General features: G+C 50.2%; 1 protein-coding gene across 1 annotated transcript; it reads right to left on the reverse strand.

The window, feature by feature from the left end:
- Window positions 1–1,539: 1,539 nt before the first annotated feature.
- On the reverse strand, window positions 1,540–22,614 carry NDUFA9 (NADH:ubiquinone oxidoreductase subunit A9). Its single transcript, XM_032473191.1, has 11 exons — window positions 22,466–22,614; window positions 17,759–17,929; window positions 17,291–17,388; window positions 15,093–15,184; window positions 13,867–14,008; window positions 12,189–12,291; window positions 10,784–10,851; window positions 9,481–9,557; window positions 5,185–5,280; window positions 4,583–4,649; window positions 1,540–2,103 (listed from the first exon to the last, which is right to left on the reverse strand). The coding sequence occupies exons 1-11, from the start codon at window positions 22,572–22,574 to the stop codon at window positions 1,933–1,935; spliced, it is 1,194 nt and encodes a 397-aa protein (XP_032329082.1). The 5' UTR covers window positions 22,575–22,614; the 3' UTR covers window positions 1,540–1,932.
- Between the last annotated feature and the right edge of the window lie 15 nt (window positions 22,615–22,629).

A 22,629-nucleotide genomic window follows, 5' to 3' on the forward strand; every position in this document is an offset into this window, starting at 1 on the left:
GCGGTCAGGGACAGCGCCGACGCTCCCGGTCCCTCGGCGGCCGGGACGGCCTCAGCCTCTCGCCCCACGTCAGGCCGGTTCGCCCGTGCGCCTGAGCGACCGATGACCTGCCGGTGCCTTCAGGAGGCGGGCTCACCTCCCTGAGGGAGCGCGCGCCGTTCACCCCGCGTGACTCTCGTTTACGTGGGATACAGTGTTCTACTTGGATCACACCTCAGATCGGTTATGACGCTGTGACTCTCATATAAGGATGATGAAGAATGTACTGTGAGACGTAAGAGGGGGCGCTGGGGGCAGCAGCAACGGCCCATCCCAGGGGAACGGGGGTTTCAGCGGGAGCCGGCGTGTGGCATTGCGAGTTACGGTACAAACTGAAGAGGGGAGAAACAGCACCACTAGAGCCCACGGACCCTGCACGTCACACAATTGTTTTCAAATCAAATCCACCCACCTGTGCACCTACCGGCGGGCTCGGGGCCAAACCAAGGGCCACCTTAACAGAAGACGGCAAGTGAGGCTGGGCTTGGACTCCGGAGCCCGGACCACGGACCTCACGTACCAGTGTGTGTGCGGATAAACCCGCGTGTTTAATACAGATTCTCCTGGGCCCTTTCCCTGGAGATTTTTTTCAGATTTATCATATTATTTTATCTTCTCTTCCAGTTTTATTGAGACCTAACTGACACCCAGCACTGTCCCAGGAGATTCCAAGGCAGCAGGCCCAGGCTGGGGCTCGACCGCCTGAACGAGGAGCAGGGACCACCCTCCTCAGACGTGGCATTTCTGAGCCCCCTTCACACCCGTGTGCACACGAATCTCCCAGGGATGTTTTTAAAATGCAGATCCCGACTCCGGGGGTCAGGGATGGAGCCCGGCATCCTTCGTTCCCAGCAAGCCCCCGGGGGATGCCGGGGCCGCTGGCCCACACAGAACGCTCTGGAGAGCAGCACACTCCGTCCACTCGGGGACACGCGGAGAGGCTGGGAGAGAAGTCGTGCCTGCACTCACACCCCCGCCAGGCGAGGACAGGACGGAGGTTACTGCAACCAAATAGGGTTTTCGCTGACCTTCTCGTCCTGTGGCCCACGGGGCTGCGTGGCAGCAGACCACGTGATCAACCCTGGGCCACCAAGGATGGCGGCGTATCAGCCTCACCACAGATTCTGGGAGTTGTTCATCAGAGTGACTGAGGGATTTGCCAACACTAACCAACGATGTGCCTCGATCTCAGCTGCAACGTTAACAACTTACAGAAAGTCCTAATTCCTAAGCACTGGCCTTGCTCAAGAGAGCCCTCCTCGGCCCCCCCTCTGCACGACAGAGGCCCCTCTACACCCACTGACCCGGAGTCACTCAGGGGCTGTCCTACCAGCAGGGGCAAAGGCCTTCGGGGAGCTCAGCTCTGAGCAGAGGACTCCGGAATGATCGCTGTAGTCTGTAGACCGTGTGTGTGTGTGTGTGTGTGGATGATTTTTAGAATGCGTGCAGACATCACTAAGATAGATGTGTAAAAGCGCTGGAAGGGTGAATACATTCAGGTAAGTTATGGGACATTGTGTATTTTCTCAATTAACGCACAGTAAAGACAATCACACGTCACTTGGGGTCTTCACAATATTCTGACGTTAAAGAGGGGCTCTTGTCTTCCAGAACCTTCACAGGAAGTGGCCTGACAGAAGGAAATTCAAATCCTCCAGCGTTTCAGAGAATAAATGATATATATGTCACTGTTAAATATATGCATTTAAGAAAATTATGCTCAAACCCTAAATCGCCGAATTTCTCATTTGATAAGTCAGGAAAGAAAGTGCCACCACGGAACTTCACGTCAGACGTTTTAACGTAGTGCTCTTATTCGCTACGTACAGGATGCTCTGGTCTTTAGCTGGATGACCCAAATGACACCAGAAACCAAGGGCGGCTCAGAGGCCACTAAACGTTGACGGTCTTGGCCGGCTTCACGTCCTCCATTTCAGAAGACAGCCAGCGGTACGTGCGGTGACGCCGCAGCACCTCGATGGCCTTGAGTTCCAGGGGTGTGGCCTGAATGCCCAGGTCCTCCAAGCCGGGCAGGTGAGGCAGCGTCATGTCTGTGGTGTGCACCTTGGGACAAACAAGAAGCAGAGAGAGCACTGAACACCGGCCAAGGACACGGAGCGCCAGCCTCGCAAACACTGGGGCACGAAGGCTGGCCCAGGCCCGCCGCTGAGGCTCAGCAGGGCCCGGAACCACCAGAGGTGGACCACAGAGGGAGCGTTTGTGGAGGAAAAGGCCGGGGCCCCCCGTGTCAGCACCAGGCCCCCCAGCGCTGTCCATGCGCGCAGGCACGGACCCGCCGCAGGGTCCGGGAGTCGGTGTGGCTGGGAGCGGACGAGTCTGGAGGCTCAGCTGCAGAACCGGGGCTGGAGCAGAACTCGCCCATCCCCGGGACGCCCCTGCACCCGTTCTCTGAGCACAGCTCTCGGCCTCGGTTTTAACTGCTGAATCGAGACCATGAAGCCGTGATCCGCTACCCCGTGGGCTCCAGCCAGACTCCACCTGGCTGACCACTGCTCGCTCTGGACCTAAAACACCGAGCCCACCTTGTCTGGAGGGGAGAATGAGCTCCAAAAGGCCAAGGACCCTGCTCACCCGAGCGCAAATGAAGAGGACCTGGCTCCATACAGAGCAGCACCCGCCCGCACCCGCCCCCCGCCCCCCCCCCCCCGAGGGGAAGTCTGCTCCCAGGGCGCCATCGAGCGGTCTCCAGACCGAATCCTGCTGCGCCCACACTTCTCGGTGACGAACCTAAGACGCACGCCAGTCAGATACACTGGCGGGTGCTGCCCGCCAGCCCTCCCGCCAGGTCTCTCCTGAACGCAGGAAGGACATCTGAAACGGGCTCAGCTTTCCAGACACAGCCCATCCGATGGGAGGGGAACGTCTGCCTGTGCACAGCTGTTCCCCAAGGACTGTTTTTGCATCTCCCCTACATTTAGCTTTTAGATAACATTCAGGGGGACAATCTGGCTGCTTCTTGTTGATAAGAGGCCACTAGGTTTTCAAAGGTAGAGACGGGAGAGTGTGTTTATCGTAATTTGTATTCTCCCTAGAAACTCTGCTCCACGCAGTGGACAAACGGTCAGGGAGGAAGACAGGTGTGGGAGACACGGACGGGAGGAGCCGGAGCCTGGAGCCCAGCACACGGAGCGGGCGAGAGGCAGGGGAGCCGGTCAAGAGAATGAGGAGAGAAACACCTACCGCTTGGACTCGAGTAGGCAGAGCGGAAACAATTATTTCCACGACCTTTCTACAAGCAGAACGTTCTCAATGCTGTTATGAACGCTTTCCTAATAAACGGCTGAACCGAAGGCAGGCAGAGGGAGGTAGGACGTGGCGCAGCTTGAGGGGGGCCCAGTCACACTGGCTGGCGGTCTGCCTCGGTGCTGCCTGGCACAGCAGCCACTGGCCAAAGGGGTGACTGCCATTTAGGTTTAAGTTAATTCCAATTTAATAAAACTCAAATCTTATTTCTGCAGTCACACTGGCCACGTCTCAAGTGTTCACCCGTCACATGCTGCGAGCAGCTACGTTCTGAACACTGCAGACTAGAGAACTCTTCATCACTGCAGACAGCCCCAGATGGTCCTGTTTCGCTCCAGATGAAGGAGGAAAAGATGAAGTCAAGGGGAATTGCCAGGTTTCTGCCTTGAGTCACACAGCGAGTAGTGATGTCACCGAGCGAGAGGAGAGAGGCCCAGAGAGCAGTGTGCAGCTCCACCTTTGGGCACGTCACATCTCAGGTGACTGTCATACAGCTAAGCAGACGCAGGCCCGCAGCTGGCCGGGCAGGAGGTGCAATTCAGGGCTGGACATAGAGCTGCAGTCACGAGCTGACGCGGGACTAAGTGAGGGTTGTTCAGAGAAAGAGCAAGGACAGAACAGGGCTGAGGGCGGAGCCCGAGGACCTCCAATTTCTGAGATCAGGGAGCAGAGGATGGGAGACCTAGTGAGAGCAGGAGAAGCTTCAGGATGTGGAGACGGCGGGAAAACAGACAGAAATTCAGGGTTTCAAGAGGAGAGTAGGGGCCCCTCTGACCCACGCGGCTCACAGATGGAGTGAGGGAGGTCAGAGCCCTGACCACTGGGTTTGGCGGCATGGAGGTCACAGGTGACCTGGAACAGAGCAAGTGTTCGGGGAGACAGGGAAACAAAAGCCTGAAAGGAGCGGGTTAAAGCAAGGAGGAGGTAAGGAACTGCCACGACAGGTGCAGGAGCTCCCCTGAGGAGTCTGATGAACAGGGACACAGACAAACAGGGCGGAGCCAGACAGCATGGGCGGAGGGAAGACGTCTGCCTTAAAGAAAAGAATCACAGAGCTGCTGAGGCACGTCTGCACACTGCCCAGCGGAGAAAGAAAGGTGGGAAAGTCTGAGCTAAGGACCCTGGACAGGCTGTGGGGGGGGGGAGGTTTGTGCCCGGAGGGGCCGAGCTGTGACAGCAGGACTGGCAGACAAGCAGGTGAGAATGACCCGGCCCAGCCGCAAGCAAACCGGACGCCCCCTCGCCACCTGTGCGGCTTGCTGCCCGTGCTCACACTCACCCGCTCCACTTTGTCCCTCGTCGTCCAGGGCTCAAACGGACTGGTTTCAAAGAGCCGTGCCACCCATCTGGAGAAGGAATAAACAGCACATGTGATGGGCGTCTCTTTGCTCAACATTCAAGCCAGACTGCGAGGGCCCAGGGACAGGCGCTGCTGCCGCTGGCTCTCCTTGGTCCCGCCGGAGGGACAGCGCATCGGAGGAGCCAACAAAGTGCAGCCGCCCCACCCGAGACAAGCAAAAGGATCCAACTGTGACGTCGGTCACAGTCAGCCAGCTCTAAGCCCAGACAGTCAAACATGCTTCTGTTAAGGACGCACGACACTGCCAACCGAACCCTGGGGGTTTCTAACGGAGAACGTGAAGACCCGCGGATTTAGCCTTCCGGCACACGGTGTTCTCCTCACCCACACACATCCACACCTCCCCTCAGACTCTCCCAGCTCCTTCCTAGAGGAATACTGAGGCATCAGGAGCCCCTCCCGGTTACAGGTTCCGAGGCTTCACTGCATCGGACGCGCGCCCGCCGACCCCGGGCCAGGCACGTCACCCATGCCGCGCGGGGCCAGCTCTCAGAAGACACAAAAGGCATCGCTTGACTTACCGATAGGCAAAGTGTGGCAAAGGATACGGGAGGAAGGGTCTGTGAGCCACGGCGAAAATGTACTGCACCAGGTCAAAAAGGACATACCGACTGGGCCTGCAAACAGAAAATGCATGGTTCTCCAGGTTACCTGCTTCCCACAAATTTTTGTTCTTAATTTAACAAAGTAGTATTTTTCTTAGAAAAAAAGAAACACATATGCACCGTAGGAAATGCAGATTAGCACAGGAAAATCACCTAGTCCCCCCAAAAGAGGAAGTTACTACATTTAATGTACAGTCCTCTCACCCCCTTACAGGCTCTGCTTCTGCACCTGTAACTGCGCACAGGTCACCCCATTCTGTAATGTCCTCTCCATTTACTGTTAACTCCCGCCGTCTCCCTGTGGCGCTGCGCACCCCAGCGCATTCTTAACAGCGCACACGTTGCGCTGCAGGTAATCGGTAACCATTTTACTGATTCCCAGGTTTGGGATATTTAAGCTTAATAAATACTAAGCATTATTTTATAAAAGTTTTTCTTTTATAAAATGCTTCATGACCATTCCTGCTGTAAACATTTGTACTCACCCATAATTATGGATTTATAATACATTCTGCAAGTAGAGCTAGCTCAAAGGCTATTTTGAAATTTTGGAGCTTTTATCAAATACTCCCAAACAGGTGACATCAACTTACAGAAAATGCTAGTAGCCCCCTCACCAAAAATGAGTTTAGTCATTAAAATAAAAAATAAGCAAACAAAATTTTGCCAATCTGCCAGATAAAAAAGGTACCTCAATGTTTTCACCAGCAATACTTTAATACTAGAGATTAGTTTTTTTCTTCATGTATTATTGGTCACTTACATTTCTTTCTTTTCTCTCTTTCCTGCTGGAGTCCGTTCTTGGAAGAATGGTTTGTAGAAATTTTTATATTTTAATGATACAGTTGAAAGTATACATATTTTTCCTAATGCTTTTAAGTCGTTTTTTTTAATCCATAAAGTCAGTCATTCTGCAACGCACCTCTGTACTGACAGAGGGCAAAGACGTATCACCATTTATGAATAATCTACCCTTCCTCCGTATTTTGAAATGTCACCCTCATCACATTCTCTATATATTCTTACATGTATTTGAGACTGTTTCTGGATGTTCTGTTCTATTCCACTAATCTGAATAGTTCTGTGCATAACCTAGCTTTATTAGTGCTTATATACGCTTTTTATATCATTTCACCTATTTCTAATCCCTTTGCCTCTGAAAGCCTGCGGCTGCTGAGAGCTGAGTGAAGGTGATTCAGTGAGAGCCTTGTCATTCTGACATTTTCACTGGAAACAAACAAACAGAAGTCAGCTGGGGGAAGTATCAGACAAAGCCCTCAAGCAGCTTCCTCCGAGCTCCAGCAGGATGGGTGTCAGGACCACCGCATGTAACACACACTACACAGAGCACACCGGCGACCTTGCCGGTGACCGGCAATGCTGGGCTTCACAGGTAACTAAGTCTGTGGTACACTTGCGCCTCCGCTGTTGGAAAGCACTTTGTGTTCCATTAACCGTGACTCACAGACGGGTCCAAGTGCCCCCGCTCTCAGAGAAAGGGACACCGAAGGCTGGAGATTCATGGTTTGCAAAGTTCCTCAGCAAAACCTTGTCCCCCTGTTCCCCTCCCCACTATCCTAGCAAAGCAAGACCCCTGCTCTGGCTAGTCCCAGTCTCTGCCTTCTCTGTGACTGAACCCTCAGCAAGACAGCACTGCAGAGAACACAGCCCTGGGCTACGTGGCTTCACTTCTGCTTCTGATCAGGAATGTCAAACGGAAGACTCAGAAGACCCGGCTCTGCTTTGCGGCTGCCCCGCGGCCCTGGGAGCGCTCCTGCCTCCCTCTGGGGAGTCCCTCCTCTCTCCTTCTCTGGCCCGATCTTCCCACCCCACTCTCACCCACCCCAGCCTGCCTTTTAGCTGATGCCCTTGTCTTTTCATCCTTTTCTTAATGGTGTCTTTGAGATGGAAAAGTTTTCAACTTTGATGACATCTAACGTACCCATCTTTTCCTTTGACTGAAGAATGCTTTTGATGTCGTGGCAGCAAGATCTTTGCCTAACCCAAGGTCGAGAAGATTTTTAAATGTTTCTTCTAAATGTTTTACAGTTTAACTCTTACAGTGGGGTCTCTGATCTGTTTTGAGTTAATTTTTTCATGGATGGTGCAAGCATCTATATTCGTCTCTCTGCACGTGGATCGGACCATTTGTCGAAAAGACTATTCTTTCCCCATTGAAGTGTCATGGCGCCTCTGTCAAATCAACTGTCCATAAACATGAGGGCTGATTTCTAGAACATCAGTTCTGCTCAACTGACCTCTATGTCTATTCTTACTCCAGTGCCTCACTGTCTCGCTAATTCTAGCTTTAGAGTGAGTTTTGAGGTTGGGAAGCTCAAGTGCTCCAACTTTATTCCTTTGTCAAAATGCTTTTGGCGATTGTGGGTCTCTTGAATTTCTGTTTAAATTTAGAATCAATTTGTCACTTTCTGCAAAACAGCCTGCTTGAATTTTGACAAGATTGAGTTGAATATATAGATCAATTTGGGAAAAATTGCCATTTTAACAATATTAACTCTTCCAATCCAAGAACGTGAAATGCCCTTCCATTTGTGTAGGTCTTCCTTCACCTTCCTCTGCAATGTTTCAGGGCTTTCAGCACACAAATCTCACACATTTTGTTAAATTTATACCTAAATATTTTATTCTCTTTGACGCTACTGTGAATAAAATAATTTTCTTAATTTTATTTTCAGACTGCTCATTTGCTAATATACGGGGACTGAGTTTTCTGTATTGACCTTGTGCCCCGCGACCCTGCTGGACTAGTTCACTGGTTGTCAGTGTTGTGTGTGTGTGTATTTAGTGGGCGACTGACACAACGGAGCAACGTCAGTTAATAACTATGAAAGAGCAAGGAGCAAGACTAAGGTCGTGTCTCTGTCGCGGCCTCAGAGAAATAAAGTCTCCCCTGGGGCTGAAGCGACAGAGAGAGACGTGGGTACAGCCTTACAGTTTCATGCGGAAAAACGCCTAAGCTGCCACGTTTATCTCACTGCTCCCGTCGCCAACGGGACGAGGATGACTCCCTGCAGCCCGGCAGAGTCCGGAACAGCGGCGCAGAGGGGAAGAGGACGACGGCTAACTCGTCCCAGAGCCGTCCCCCCTGAGAGTGAGCCAGGCTGGTAAAGCCACTTCTGCTCCCCTGCCGCTTGGCGTCCAGGTCCGAGTACCTCCTGGCTGATGTCTTCTGAGCCCGGTGTGCCACGGAACCTGTGCCCAACACGCTTTTCTGCGAGTAACTGTCCCACAGTATACAGCCGCCTGCACGCTGACGTGCTGAAACTGAACTCAGAGAGACAGGCACCTTACCGCGGCCGGCTGACGTGGAAACCCAATACAGAGATTTTGGCACTGAAAAAAAAATTGACTAAATTTGTAGTGACAGTGAAACGTACATACACAGGACCCCACGGTGCCGGGAAGACACACCACATCTCCTGGCTTAGAGAAAGGAGCGTCTTTTCTTTAGAAGCAAATAGGATTCTGGGCCAGTCAGCAGGTGAATTTGGTACTTTTCAACGTGGCAGACTGAGTCTTAGCTTTTTAGTTTTAATTAATTCAGTAAAAAGGTCCGAGACCTAGCTGCGACATGACTGAATAATTCAGGTAATTCACACAGCTTAACTGCACCCCATTTCTCCTGACAGCGAATTGCAACAAGGATAACATACTGCAAATGGTCAGTCCTACAAAGCACAGGAAATTGTACCCTAAACCAGCCATTTCCACTCTTCTGGGGCGCAACGATGCTCTATCCAAATTAGTTTGATTTTTGCAACTGTGCTCACTCCCTGTAAGTGTTTCAGAATTCACAGCAGTATCCTTCTGCATACTGAAAACACCACTGGAGTCTGACAAAGCCCTCCCTGGGGGTCCCTGGACTACGCGTGTGCAACAGCCCAGGGCAGCACTTCTCAGGCTCTGGAGCCAGAGGAATCATTCACTCAAGCAGACGGCCAGGTTCCCTCCCACTCTGACCTAATCAAAGCGCTCAGGCACTCCTGACAGGGTGGCCCCTGGACAGCTCTTCTAGATGTGCTGGCCTCAGGGCTGAGAATAAGGCTTCTGGAACAAATACCATCAAAGACAGAGACTGAGAAATGCAACGCACAAACCGGTTAGCGATGCGTTTAGAAAGCACTTTGCCGTAAACCATCATGGCTCTTTTAACAGGCAGCACAACTTCACAGTCAAACTCCAGCCACCTACCCGACAAAGGCGAAAGATTTCCCTCTGGCATCCGGGTCCTTAATTGCGTTAATGATCCCTTTAGCCACGTCCACAACCTGTGAGAAGTTATAACACACGTCTGAGTGAAGAGGGAAACAGAGAGACGGGGAGAGGAAGAGACAAAGTGAGGAAGAAAGGAAGAGGGGAAGGGAGGGAGGGAGGGAAGGAGGGAAGCAGGCAGGCTACATCAATCACAGCAAAAAGAACAACAAAATTAAAATGATGGCATCGTCTCTTTTCAGAAAGCTCCTGAAAGAACCCGCTCCTCAAGAGCTCAAAGCACCTCCTCGCTGGGAGGACTGCCTGAATGTTTTCTCTCGTCAGAACATCTCCATCAGCTCATCGTCAGGTGGTGCCAAGACTTCTCTGACCTGCCTCTCCCGCTCTCCAGCCTCACCCCTCACTCCTGCCCTCGCTCCGTCACTGCACCAGCACAGCCAGGCTGAACGGTGTGGGGCTGCCAACATTTTACCATGCTGACTTTTAAAAATAATCGTCACGTGATTTTAGTCCCCATGGTTTTCACTGGTCGCCGGGGATTTTGGTCCCCAGGGGATACTGGCAAATGCCTGGAGACATTTTTAATGGTCCCAGCTGGGGGGATGGGGGGCTACTGCCATCTGGTGGCTGGAGGCCAGGAACACAGCTAAATGTTCCACCAAGGCCCCTAAGACAAAGCATTATCTGGCCCAAAACGTCAACAGAGCCCCAGCTGAGAAACCCTGGTTCAGCACCACGTGGAATCCAACACGCTGCCTCACCTCAGGGCCCTGTGCACACTGCTCCCCACCGTGTGGGGCACTCTGCCCCAGCCCCCCGCATCCGACTTGCTATTAGTCATCTTTGGGGTCTCACCTTAGATGTCATTCCTCTGGGAGGCCTTCCCTGACCCTCAAGTCTGGAGCAAGCGTCCTCTGACATAATTATGTGAAACTCTCTCCCTGTCACAGCACTGATCAGGCTGCTGCGTGACCACTGCTTTGCGGACCTGCCTCTGACCCAGACCAGCCCGAGGACGGCAATCTGGGCCTGCGCCGTCAGCATCTGCACGTCCCCCAGTGACGTGCGGCGCGCCTGGCGCACTAAGGGCTCAGTACGCTTCTCTGAAATGAATGATTAAGTGGAGACACAGAGAATACGGCTACCTCTCAGGTCACCTGAGCGGCAACTGGTGGCAGCAAGCTGGCAAAGACGGAAGGACGGATTACAGGATTAGGACAAAACCAGAACACGGACGCCTGAGTCCTGAATTCAGGGAAAGCTCGTTTACCCGGGCACTTACATAGACGGGCTGTTTCACTGTCTTCTTGCCCAGGGCGATGAGAGGGACGCCGCCAAACCAGCGAATATCTGGCAGAAGAAAGAGAACCGTTCTTAGAGGGTCCAAGCTGCCACAGGACCCAGCTCCGGGGCAGCACTGCCAATCTGTGTGACGGAAACCATGAAACAAGCGCAGCCGGCTGAGGGAGTGGACGGTCTCACAGGGAGCAGTCATTTGTTCTTCACGCAACAAACACGGAAAGTAAAAGGGTCAGATACTGAAGGACATGAGGTCAAGGGCCTGGCTACTTGTCCTCTACTCTGCAATGCGGAGTGCGTGGCCACTCCCAAGACTGGGCTCTGACCGCACCCGTTGTGAGAAGCACAGGAATCAGTGTCATCAGTACAAGGCAGGTAACTCAGAAAAAGATGCAGCGAAAATGGGAATTTAGTGTCTGACGAATGCAGCACCACAAATACATGGAAAATAGAAGTACTACTTAATATATGATGCTGAGACAAACATTCTACTATTTGAAGGAAAAAAACAAAAAAAGAAAGAAATGGCTCACATCTCACCATAAACCAAAACAAAATTCCAAGTGGCCTAAACATAAAGGTAAAAAAAAAAGACAATAAAATACTTAGGAAAAACTTAACCAAACTGGCTAAAGACTTGCACACAGAAAACTACAAAGCATTGCTGAAAGAAAATTTAAAAGACGCACACAAAAACAGAAAGACACCCTGTGTTCATGGACTGGAATACTTAGCACTGCTAAGACGTCAACACTCCCGAGAGCAATCTACAGATTAACGCGATCCCCATCAAGACCCCAACGGTGGCTTTTGCAGAAAGATAGGAAACTCCTTTCTAAAATGCCTATGGAATTTTGAGGCCCCAAGTGGCCAAAACAATCTTGAAAAAGAAGAGTTGGAGGTGCCAGACTCTCTGATGTCAAAACTTCCTACAAAGCTACAGAAATCAGTGTGCAGTGATCAGAACAGCAGCACAAAGGCAGACAGAGGCCGACGGCACGAAGCTGAGAGGAAAACCCCTGCGTATCTGCTCAAGTAATTTTTGACGAGGTGCCAAGACCGTTCAGTGGGGAAACGACAGTCTTTCCACAGGTAAGGGCGCTCGTGGACTTGCCAGTCCCAGACCTAGTCAGTCCCAGTTACAGTCCTTCCCTAAGCCCCAAGGCCAGGCTCTTCCCAGGCACCCAAGCTGCTTCTTTTGATATTGAGTGACAAAGACCCGGAGAAGGACCAAGGTGACTGGGCCGGTGTAACCTTTGGGGAGAAAAAAGGCAACTGGAGGAGAAAAAGAATATAACCCCAGTCTATCAAGTCAGAGAACACTGCGAGCTCATGCTTCCCTTCAGCCTGGTTAACCAGCACCCCCTTCACCCACTAAGAAGACCTACTTGCAAAATAATTGAGGAATCTATCCTCTCTTCCAAAGGCGTCCGATGGCTTTATGATGGTGGCTTCTGGAAAGGCAGCTCTCACTTCCTTCTCCCCAACAGCCTGAGCAAACAACCAAAACAGCAGAGTCTGAGAGGAGGGAACGAAGTGGCCATTCCTTCCCCTGTCGGGACCCAACCTGAACTTGAGAGGCCCTGTCTTCCTCCAGGTTAGGGTAACTCATAACCGTTACCGTCGGCCCCCGCATACGCGGGTTCACTTCCCGCAGGTTCAGCCACCTGCAGTCCAAAACCATTCCATGAAAAATTCCAGAAATGAACAGTTCTTAAGTTTTAAGCTGCGTGCTGTTCTGAGTGGCACCGTGAAATCTCAGGCCTTGCATCCTGACATCACAAGATGGGTGAGCACAGAACAACAGGTTATCTTGAGGGAGGGGGAGAGAGCGAGCGAAGGGCCAAGTTCACACGACTGCATTACAGTCTGTCACTACAACTTCTACTTTACTAGCGTTGCTGTTAATCTCTTACTATGTAACTTGTAAACTAAACCTTATCACAGGTGCGCACGTCTGGGGAACACACAGCATATACAGGATCTGGTACTCCCTCGGCTTCAGGCATCCACTGGGGGTCCCGGAAGGTGCCCCTGCAGTAAGGTGGGGGGACTAGTGTCCACAGAATTTAAAAAGAAAATAACACAGAAAAATGCCCTGCGTCTTACAGCTCCTGCCGGTGTCTTCCCACATTTACTCTAGGGGAGCTTCTGCAGAAGAAGAAAGGAGGAAGATCAGCAGAACTCTCCCAGCCTCCCTCTTCCCTTCCAGTCCCAGGTTCCCTGGCTGGAGTCCACATATAGCAGCCTGCCCGGGGAAGGAGGGCATGGGGGCCGGCTAAGGCACGGAGGTGGCAGCTGGCACCCCCAGCCAGAGGAGCCAGGGATGGGCCAGCCTCTCCCTCATCTAACTGCTGCAACACCCTCCCCGTCATCCTCCGCTCCCTCCCGAGACAGGGCCTCTCGGTCAGTGCAGGTATCAGCAACCGGGTCAGCCTTCCCGCTCCTGTGCCCCCGCTCTGGGTGACATCAGTGCCCCACGGGACACGGACCTCAGTTTCTTGAGCTTGTCAACTCTGGTGACCTCACCTTCACCCCACTTCTGCCACTCTCAGCTTGGCCAGGCCGCAGACCAGAACCTGCCCACAGTGGCCGGCTTCGGAACCCTAAGTGAAGACGGCCAGAGACGCCCCCTGTGCTCCAGCCTGTGCTCTCTGCTCCTCTGCTCTGCCTTCCTGCCCACCGCCCCGCCTAAGCCCCTGCCTCAAAGGAGACTCTGCGGCCCAACCTTTCCATCACTCCCTCACCCGTGCGGCAGACCGCCTGTCCCTCGGCCCTTTACCCCGCCCACCAGTGCAATCCCAGGCCCGGAAGGAGCCCATGAGCCTCCCCGTTAAGCTGCACGCCCCTGCGGCCTTCAGAGCTGGGGGAAAAGCAGTGCATAAAAATCACAAATTGGTGTCACGATGAATTCCCGTCACCACACACACACACATCACATTCTGGATGTGGAGAATTAGAGTCCCCTTTAATTCTGGAAATGTCAATGAGAAATCTTTTAGCTCACATTTCAAAGGGGCCAAGAAACGCCAGCTCTGTGAGCCGCCGGACCTCCATGCTACTTACCTTGGACCTCAGATACCTCGAAGGGCTTTTGATATCAGCGTTCAGGTGCGACACGTGAATCAGCCTTTCAACTCCAGCTTCCTTGGACACCTGAGCAATTGCTTGGGGAATCTTCACAAAAACATCCTCAAAATCAAAGTTTCTGGAAGAAAAAACAGGTATCAGTTCAGAACACCTGACTCGGGATTTCAAAGCTTTTTGTGATAAGCTGCTTTTCGCACCATTGCTGGAATTCACAAATATTACTTCTAAATAGCAATTATTTAACCCAAAGTCACAACCAATAGGTTTTTTAAAAACTTTACAGGCTCTGCTCACTGTCATCACCATATATAATTTAAGGCTTACTCCAAGTTACAGATCAGCATGTATACTGGTCTCTGCCCTCAAGGCCGAGGACCTGTAAAAACCTCTGGCTGCACTGGCTGGGTGGGGACGGGGAAGTGTTGGGCGTGGGAAGGGGAATCACCTCTTACCCCGGGCCTTCGTTTCCCTCGGAGGAAAAAAGGAAACTAAGAAATACCTCAGTCACCAATTTACTCCAACATCACAAGCTAAATGCCTGCTCTGTGCAAAGCACCGTGGTAGTCGTCACGGGGGATATGAAGTTGAATTAGACTCTCCAAGTCATCAAAGAACTTAAAAGTGTGGGATGCGGCAGACACAGCTGAATAAATCTAAGTCAAACTTCCCTAAAACCTCAGAAAGAGGCGTGAACACAGGGCTGTGGAACCACAGGATTAAAGCATCATTTGTTGATAAATGACCCTCACAAGGAGTAAAAAGAACCGCTCAGATCGGTCCTCACGCCATCTTTGATTAACAATGTGAACAGATCTAGGACACTGTCCACATGAGGAAAGGCAATGTTCAGCTTGCTGGTCAGGAGAACAGGCAAAACCCTGCTCCGTAACCCATCCCAGCCCGACACACCCAAGCACAGGGCCACAACGGTGGCCCCAAAAACACGACGACACCACCACACCGGCTTTCCACGCACAGCACGTCACACTGCTCGCTCTTACTAGACTCGCTGCCAACTAAATCCTCGGCTGGAAGGGGGCTGCGGGGGCAGCGTGGTCACTGGGTGCGAAAAGGTTGTTCAATCAACACTCATTGATGGACCTAACTGAAAATGTCTCAAGTACAATCCTTTACATGCCCAATCAATGTCTACTGAAGCCTAAGGCTGCTTTGCAAAGAGGAAACGAGAGTCCAAGACGTACCTGGTTTCCCATTCTCGCCCCACAAGGTTGATGACCACATTGCTGTGCTCCACGGCTCTGCGGATAGAATCCTTGTCTCTCCCGTCCCACTCCTGCAACAGCAGCAGCCGGTCACGGGAGAACATAGGGGGGCACCCGGCACGAAGCGCGTCTGCAGCCCCCCCCTCCACCAGCAAGGTTCCAAACAGGCCAACCGCTGTTGGCGGCACAACGTGGCACCGTCTGGACCAGGTCCCCTGGTTACGATAGGAATGACCCTGAATCTCAGTTGCCCTGCTGATTCTCTGCTGCTTCTGGAGACAAAGAGGTCAAAGCACATTTTATTCAAGTAATCAAACGACAGAACTAGGAAAGACACAGTTTCCTGGGGCAGAGCAATTTTTGTCCTCCCCACTGCCCCCACAGTCCGTAAAGGAATCTAGTGATGAAGTCCTTCCTGGAGGAAACACAGCCAAAGGCCCAAGGATCGCCTGGGAGGTAAAACCACTTTCCCTTTTCAGCAGCAACCAGTTAGACTGAAGATAAGGGGAGTGTCTCTTAGAGGCTGAGATTAAATTGGGAACATTCATAGTTACTTTCTTATTTCTTTGTAACTCTTCACTCTATAATCCCGGACCTAGTCGTTTCTACTTTAAGGACATGAAAACAACACTCAGAGGGAAGCGACCTGCCTACCACGTCAGCGCAGTAGAGAACGCGTGCTCAGCACGCACGAGGCCTCTGGGTCAATCCCCAGTGCCTCCTTTAAAACCAAACAAATAAAATAAACCTAATTATCTCCCCCTCCCGAAAAAATTAAAAATCTGAAAAAAAAAAAAAAAAAAGACAAGGTGGCCAACAACTTAAGGCACAAAGGACTAGGAAAAGGCAAGCCCTCTAACTGTAGCACCAGGCAGCTTGTGGGGAGTAAGAGCCTGGGAAAGAAAAACACGCTAGAAACAAGAGATTTCCAATATAAATATAGTACTTAGCTGGGGAACCTTCAGTAGAAAACAAGTGAAAATGCTGTTAAAAATAGGTCAAAATTAAAGAGACTGCAAATAATGCGCGTGAACACGATGGAGATGGTGAGGATGTTCACAGACATTTTTCAGAAGAGGGCAGTGTGTCAGTGGAGAGCTCAGGCCCAAGCGGGCCGACGAGAGTCAGAGAAGTCAGCCAGGGGAAGGGCAGACCCGCGCGCGGCGCCCGGCGCAACCCTCGGTGGGGAAGGCGGCCCCGGGGCAGTGGAACCCTCCGTGGAAGGGGGCCGCCCTGCAGGCCGCTCGGCACCCCGGCCCCTATGCGATACACCTCTGTGGTCTCTGGTCATGGTGACAGCCAAAAGGGCCCACACCTTTTCAATCACTCCCCGAAGGCTCCCCCACCGCAGGCCCCCTGCCCAGAGGAAGAACCTGCGGTTCTAGGCTAACACCAGTGAACACTCAGGAAGGACAATTCCACGTCAAGGCTACGCCAAGCCAGCCAAGTTACACACCACCCTCTGTGCGGTCCTCTCTGTCCGCGGAGGCACTGAACCACAGAAACACCACACGAGGCACATACGTCAATCTGAATCTTATCTCAGCCACGTTTGAAAGAATAAAAAGAAACAGGTGAATTTCACTTTAATAATACACTGTCTTTAAGCCACTATATCCAAAATACTGTTTCAATAGGTAATAAATGTAAAAACTCATTAACACTATGCTGAATGTCGTTTTCTTTGCACTAAGTCTTGGAACTGCGGTGTGTATGTGACACAGCACACCTCAGTTCAGACCAGCCTCACTTCAAGTGCCCGACAGCCGCGTGTGGCTGGTGGCTACCGGGCAGCACAGGTCTAGAGCAGGGGCTGGTGAACTGTGACCCACAGGCAACTCTAGCCTGTGTTCTACCTTTGTAAATAAAAGCTGTATTAGCACACAGCTGCTCCCATCCGTTTATATATTGCCTACGGCTGCTTCCAGGCTGCGGGGCAGCGCTAAGTGACCACGACAAGGCCCCCACGGCCTGCAGAGTCTCGGACACTTCCTACCTGGCCCTTACAGAAAAGTCCGCCAGCTGCTGACTGGCGTTTACACGGACACCCGTGAGCGGGGGATGCCCGTGGTGCGCTCTGGGAGGAAACCGCGGCTTTATTATACTCCGCTCTCTCCAAAAACCGAACTTAGTAAGTTACACTTGTCAACTCCAGAATCAGTAACATCAGCTCTTACCAGAAAGAGAATCTGGCCCAGGTCGCCCATGGGACGAAGGTGCATGGTGTCATATGGCTCACACCGGTAGGGCACGACCACCTGTGACCCCATGCGTCCTAGAAAGGAATGGATTGAAGCAAGGATCAATGTTAACACAGCGTGGATATGCTATGTGACTGTGATTTGGTAAATATTTAAATTCTAGCATGATACGTGAATCGCATTTTGAATGTTTAGCAGAAAACACACTTTGCCCAGAGATGCCCTAGAGATGCCATAACTTTTCAGGGTCCCCTATCCTGTATCAGTGCCCATACAGGAAATACGGGCATGCTCACAGTGTACAGCAGGCCAAAATTACACAAACCCAAGAGGAGAGCAATTCATAATACCGTTAAAATGAAAAGAAACACAGCTTAAGGCTTCTCATTAGGCTACCATAATAAATGGCACTGGAGGCTGCCAAATTCAGGGAACTCTACCCACCGAGGTGGTTGACGACATAGCGGCCCAGGTATCCTGTGGCTCCAAACACAGTGGCCACGATCCCACTGACTGAGGAACGGCCACCCTTCCCATGAGGTGTGACAGCATGATGGAGCCGGCGCCCAGGGGGGCCGCTAAACACACATGTGGCTACCGCAGTGATCGAAGGACCTGCGAGAAAACCCCAGAACATACAAAGATGGCAAATGTTACTATACAAGTGACTGTGAATACAAATAGCTTCTCTTCCTAGAGATGTAACATTATTTTCCTACAGTATTTTCATTTACTTAGATTACAGTTTAAATACAACTTTTAAGTTAAAAGTTACCATTTAAGTGCCAACAGCAACAATAAATACAAATTACTGCAACAAAGAATCCATAGGACATAAGGAAATGTATAAAAATTAGAAAGTAAACTCCTTGCCCTATAGGATATAGTTTACCTAGAAAGACAAATCACGTTAAGAAAAATAATAATAAGTTATAAATGACGAGAGTATAAACTTCAACATGAAAGGAACGGAGACAACGCAAAGTAAAGGAGCAACAGGTTAGAAAATCACGAGGACGGAATCCTGAATAAGGTGTGTTGGGAAAGGTTTGAAAGAGTATTAACAGAAAAGATCGATTTCCACGTGGAACATGTGCTACATCTAACAATGCAGAGGTGGGAATAAGCCCAGTGCAGGGAACAGCAAACAACTTCCCTGGAACAGACTCTGACACTGATGATGAATGAAAAATAAAACTGATGACATGGATTGGAGGCAGAGGTAAGAGATTACTTTTTTTAAAAGAGTGCAGTTCAGACTTAATACAAAACTCCTGAAAATCATCAAAAGTAGGTAAGCAAGTAACTCAGAAAGTAAGTCTGTTTCTGTTTTCTAGGGATGACTTTCCAGGGGCACTCTACCCAAAACCATTGTTTTCCCCTTTCCAAAAGTATGGAAGTGGAGGAAAAGCCTTGTTTACCAAATCGTTGCTGAAAGCAGAGATTGAAAACAAACATCACAGATCAGACACACAATAAAAACAAAACAACATATAAGTAACAGCTAAACTTACAAAGGCACCTGGCATCGTTCTTAGCGCTTAATAGGTACTATCTCATTTAATGCTATCTTCAATGCCACTTTACAGATGAGGCAGCTAAGGCTCAGAGAGGTGATGTGACCAGCCCGAAGAGCCAGCAAAGGAGACTGACAAGCAGCCCAGGGAGGTAAGAGAGAAAACAAGAGAGAATGGTGCCCAAGAAGCCAAATGAAGAAAGTGACTGATGGAGAGAGCAGTGACCTTGATCAGACGCTGCTGAAAAGGGAAGCAGGAGGAGGGCAGAGGCCCCAGGACCTAGACAATGTTGGCTGTGAACGTCCTGGACCAGTTTCACTGCAGCAGGAGAGTTAATGGCTGACTACAGCAGACAAAAGAGGGAGGGGGAGGCAGGGGGCACAGAAGAGGAGTATAGCAAATTCTTCTCAGGGGATACGAGGTAAAGGAACAAAGAAAAAGGGGACGAGAGGAACAGGAGGACCAGGACGGGGTTTTTTACATGAGATATTTATATTTATAGGCTGGTGGAAACGACCCCGTAGAGGGTTAATTTTGATGATTCAAAAGTGGGAATGACGAGGTAAGGGAGGATGGGATGGAACGCCAAGTGAGGGAACTGGCCTTAGCTCAGAGCCAGAGGAGCTCACCCACTGTAAGAGGGAAAGCAGGGGAATCACAGTCACCCCAGCTCAGCCAGCAGATTTTTATGGTGGGAAAAGACTCTTCCCATCCAATTCCTTTGAGTCTCTGTAACGCTAAGAACGAGGCAGAAGCTCATGTCAGAAGTTGTAGGAGACTGGCAATGTTAAATAACCACACGGAGAAAGGGAAAGCAAATTTCCTAGGAAAATGTCCTGCTGACAGTCTACCTGAGATCCGTATTCGTGAATTTAAAATTAAGGACAGTCAGTTAGTTTGGAGTTTTCCTTAGCTCAGCTCTCCACGGCTCGGGGGCAGGCAGGAAATACGTGGAAAGCTAGGTTTAATCAGCACTGATTTTTTTATGACAAAGGGATAAGGGCTGGGGAGTCGAGAATGTATGAAAGGGGATGATTAGAATGATGAGTAAGGAAGTCAGGGCACAGGATAAATGACAGAGTAAATGAAATGGGAAGAATTCCTGGAGTCCAGGTATGAACAACTCCAAGGACTGTTGTGAGGAAGAGAGTAAATGTGCGTAAAGCATTCAGCACGTTGCCCAGCACACACGAAGCACCCCATGAGGACTAGCTGCTTTCCTGTTATTACTTCAAAACTCCTCAGAAGGTAGTTACACTGACCTCCCATGGTTATTTGTTTTTTCAATAATTACGAGCCAGGCACTATTCTAGAAACTGTGACCAGCATAGTAAAAGACAAAGTCCCTGGCCTCATGGAGCTTACATTTTAGAGGGTTATGAAAATCAGTAATAGGTAAGTACCTGTCACAGTGCCTTGCACATGATACGTCCTCAGTAAATATAAGTTATTACTCTCTTTGGCTCCAGGCTCTCCACTTACTTCCATTTATTGTGAACACCATTAGGAGAGTAATATTCTTTATTCATTATATTCCTCTGCTCAAAAACCTACACTGGTTTCTTGCTGTAATATTTAAACCAACAGTCTCCAAACATATGTGCTTGCACACTGCGTTAGGGTTTTTATAGTATTTATTTGTAAATTACATGCATATTCCATTAGTACCAATGTCATGTGCAACACACATTAAAGCACTCAGAACAGTTGTCTGGTCTATAGCTTGAACTATGTATTAGCCATTGTTGTTATTACAGAAAACTGTTTTATTCTTTAAGTTCTAATACTGATTTTTTATACACCATTGGTTCCTCCTGTAAAACCCACTTTGAAGACCACTGGTCTAAACCCTGCCTGCCTCTCAAAGGCCTCCATTATTTGATCCCATCTAACATACTCGACCTCCTTTCCTACTATTCCAGATCTACAGCCATTTCATTGCTTCCTAAGAACTTCCCGCCTCCATTCTCACCCCCTTGTTCTTGCCAGTGCCAGGAAAACGTCCAACCTCTCTGACTTTCCAGATAATAACCCTTCAAAAGAAATATCAGTGGAAGTGCTGTAATTCTCCACTGGTCTTTCACACCTCCCTCCTTACTTTAAAGGATCTAGTCTTTCCCTTTTCTGATTTCCTATGTAACTCAGTCTCTCCACATTTCACCATTTATGTTTCACCCAGTTCTGTTTTATAGTGTTTTGATTGTTACACACTAGACTTGCCTCTGCAGACTTTACTCAAAGGCTTACTTTACAATAAAGCAGAGTGGTTAAGTGCACGAGCTATGGTGTCAGTTAAGAAAAAAAAAGTGAGTTAAAGGAAAAAAAGTATGAAAATATCTAGAACTGTGGTTAGCAGGGAGCAGGTACTCAATCAACAGCAGTTATTATCATTCACAACCTACGTTATGTGACACCAATGTAACAGTTTAACAAGAACCAGCAAATGTCTTTGCAAAGAAGTCGTGGCTACAAAACCATCTATTATAAATGGATGTGCACCAAGCACCTTCCCAGTGGCCTGCAGGTGCTCTATCCAAGACGGAAAATTAAAAAGGATCCTCCAAGTACCCCGACTCTCACCTCAGGCTGAATATCAGAACTACTTGCGGAGCTTTTTAAAATTTAAGGTGCAAGGATCCAGTCTCAAAAATTCTGATTCAATAGCCCTGCAATGAGTCCCCATTTCTAAGTTTTATAAAGCTCTAAGAATGATTCTGATATGTGGCTAATTTTGAGAGCAAATGACATTCTGTAATGACTAAAATACACTATGGAAAAAATACAATTTTTGGAGACTGATGGGGGGGTATGCTTGTAAAGGAGAAGAGGGTGAAAGAATGATGATGGAGTGTAACTGCATTCCCAATTTCCCTGCTTTTTTAGCCTCTCTGTTAATGAGTGGAGGAGCAACCTGTTTTTTCAATTTGAGCACCATAGCAGATCCAATCAGAACAGAAGGGAAAATAAACTACACTTAGACAAATCCTAATATATTCCCTTATTCTTCTTCCCTTTCTTTCCACCAGTCTCCTGGTTCTTCTCCCTCCCCCACAGCCCACCCCGGAGCACCCTTGGTTCCCCAGGTCCCAACGCCTCCACAGAACACGCTCTACATTTGCCGAGATGCTCCTGACTTAGAAAAGTGTTTTTTATAAATACTTCTTCATTTAATCTTCTCAGAAACTCCCTGCCATTGTGGTATTATCACTTCCACTGTGATACGCAGAATCCGAAGCTGAGACCGATTAAAGGTTGGCACAAGGTCATAAAGTCAGTCCACGAAGATTGACTTTATCCTTTCCTCCAGCCCTTTCAGCTTCCTCCTCCGTCCCCCCAAATATTCCTTATAACCCCAAACAATTACAACCCTCTCGACCTTTTACTTGTCCCCCATTTTTCTCTTTTCGTGGTGTTGCTCACGTTCTCCCAGCGAAGACCCCTTCCCAAGGGCACAATTTAATATGCGAGCCGGGGAAAGGAGGAGAGGAGAAACAGGACAGAGGCCGCTCCGGGCCCAGGAGAGCCGGGGTGCGCAGGGCGTCAGCGCGGCCGCTGCAGCACGGAGCCGCTCCCGAAACTCAGCTCCGCATCTCGGAAACCCGACCCGGGGCCGCCGTTCCCTGCTGACACTTACGTGACATTGGCAGGGCCCGGACGACCCGGGGGCGAGCGGCGGCCGCCATCTTCTCCCACAATCCCCCGCCGCCGGCGCTCGGCGGACTACGGCTACCACACAGGGTCATAAGTCATCGTTCTGGGCCGTCTGCGCAGGCGCGAACCCGGGAAGGAAGGGGCGGG

Source organism: Camelus ferus, chromosome 34 (genome assembly GCF_009834535.1).
Source record: "Camelus ferus isolate YT-003-E chromosome 34, BCGSAC_Cfer_1.0, whole genome shotgun sequence".
NCBI lineage: Eukaryota > Metazoa > Chordata > Mammalia > Artiodactyla > Camelidae > Camelus > Camelus ferus.

Bases quoted from the DNA above. Each gene is read 5' to 3' on its own strand.
- NDUFA9 (XM_032473191.1), bottom strand. From the start codon at position 22,574: ATGACCCTGTGTGGTAGCCGTAGTCCGCCGAGCGCCGGCGGCGGGGGA. The intron at 15,185-17,290 runs GTAAGAGCTGAT...CTGCTGTTGCAG, and splicing joins TGGGCCAGATTCTCTTTCTG to GAGTGGGACGGGAGAGACAA. The intron at 4,650-5,184 runs GTAAGTCAAGCG...TTCCTTCTCCAG, and splicing joins TTGCCACACTTTGCCTATCG to ATGGGTGGCACGGCTCTTTG.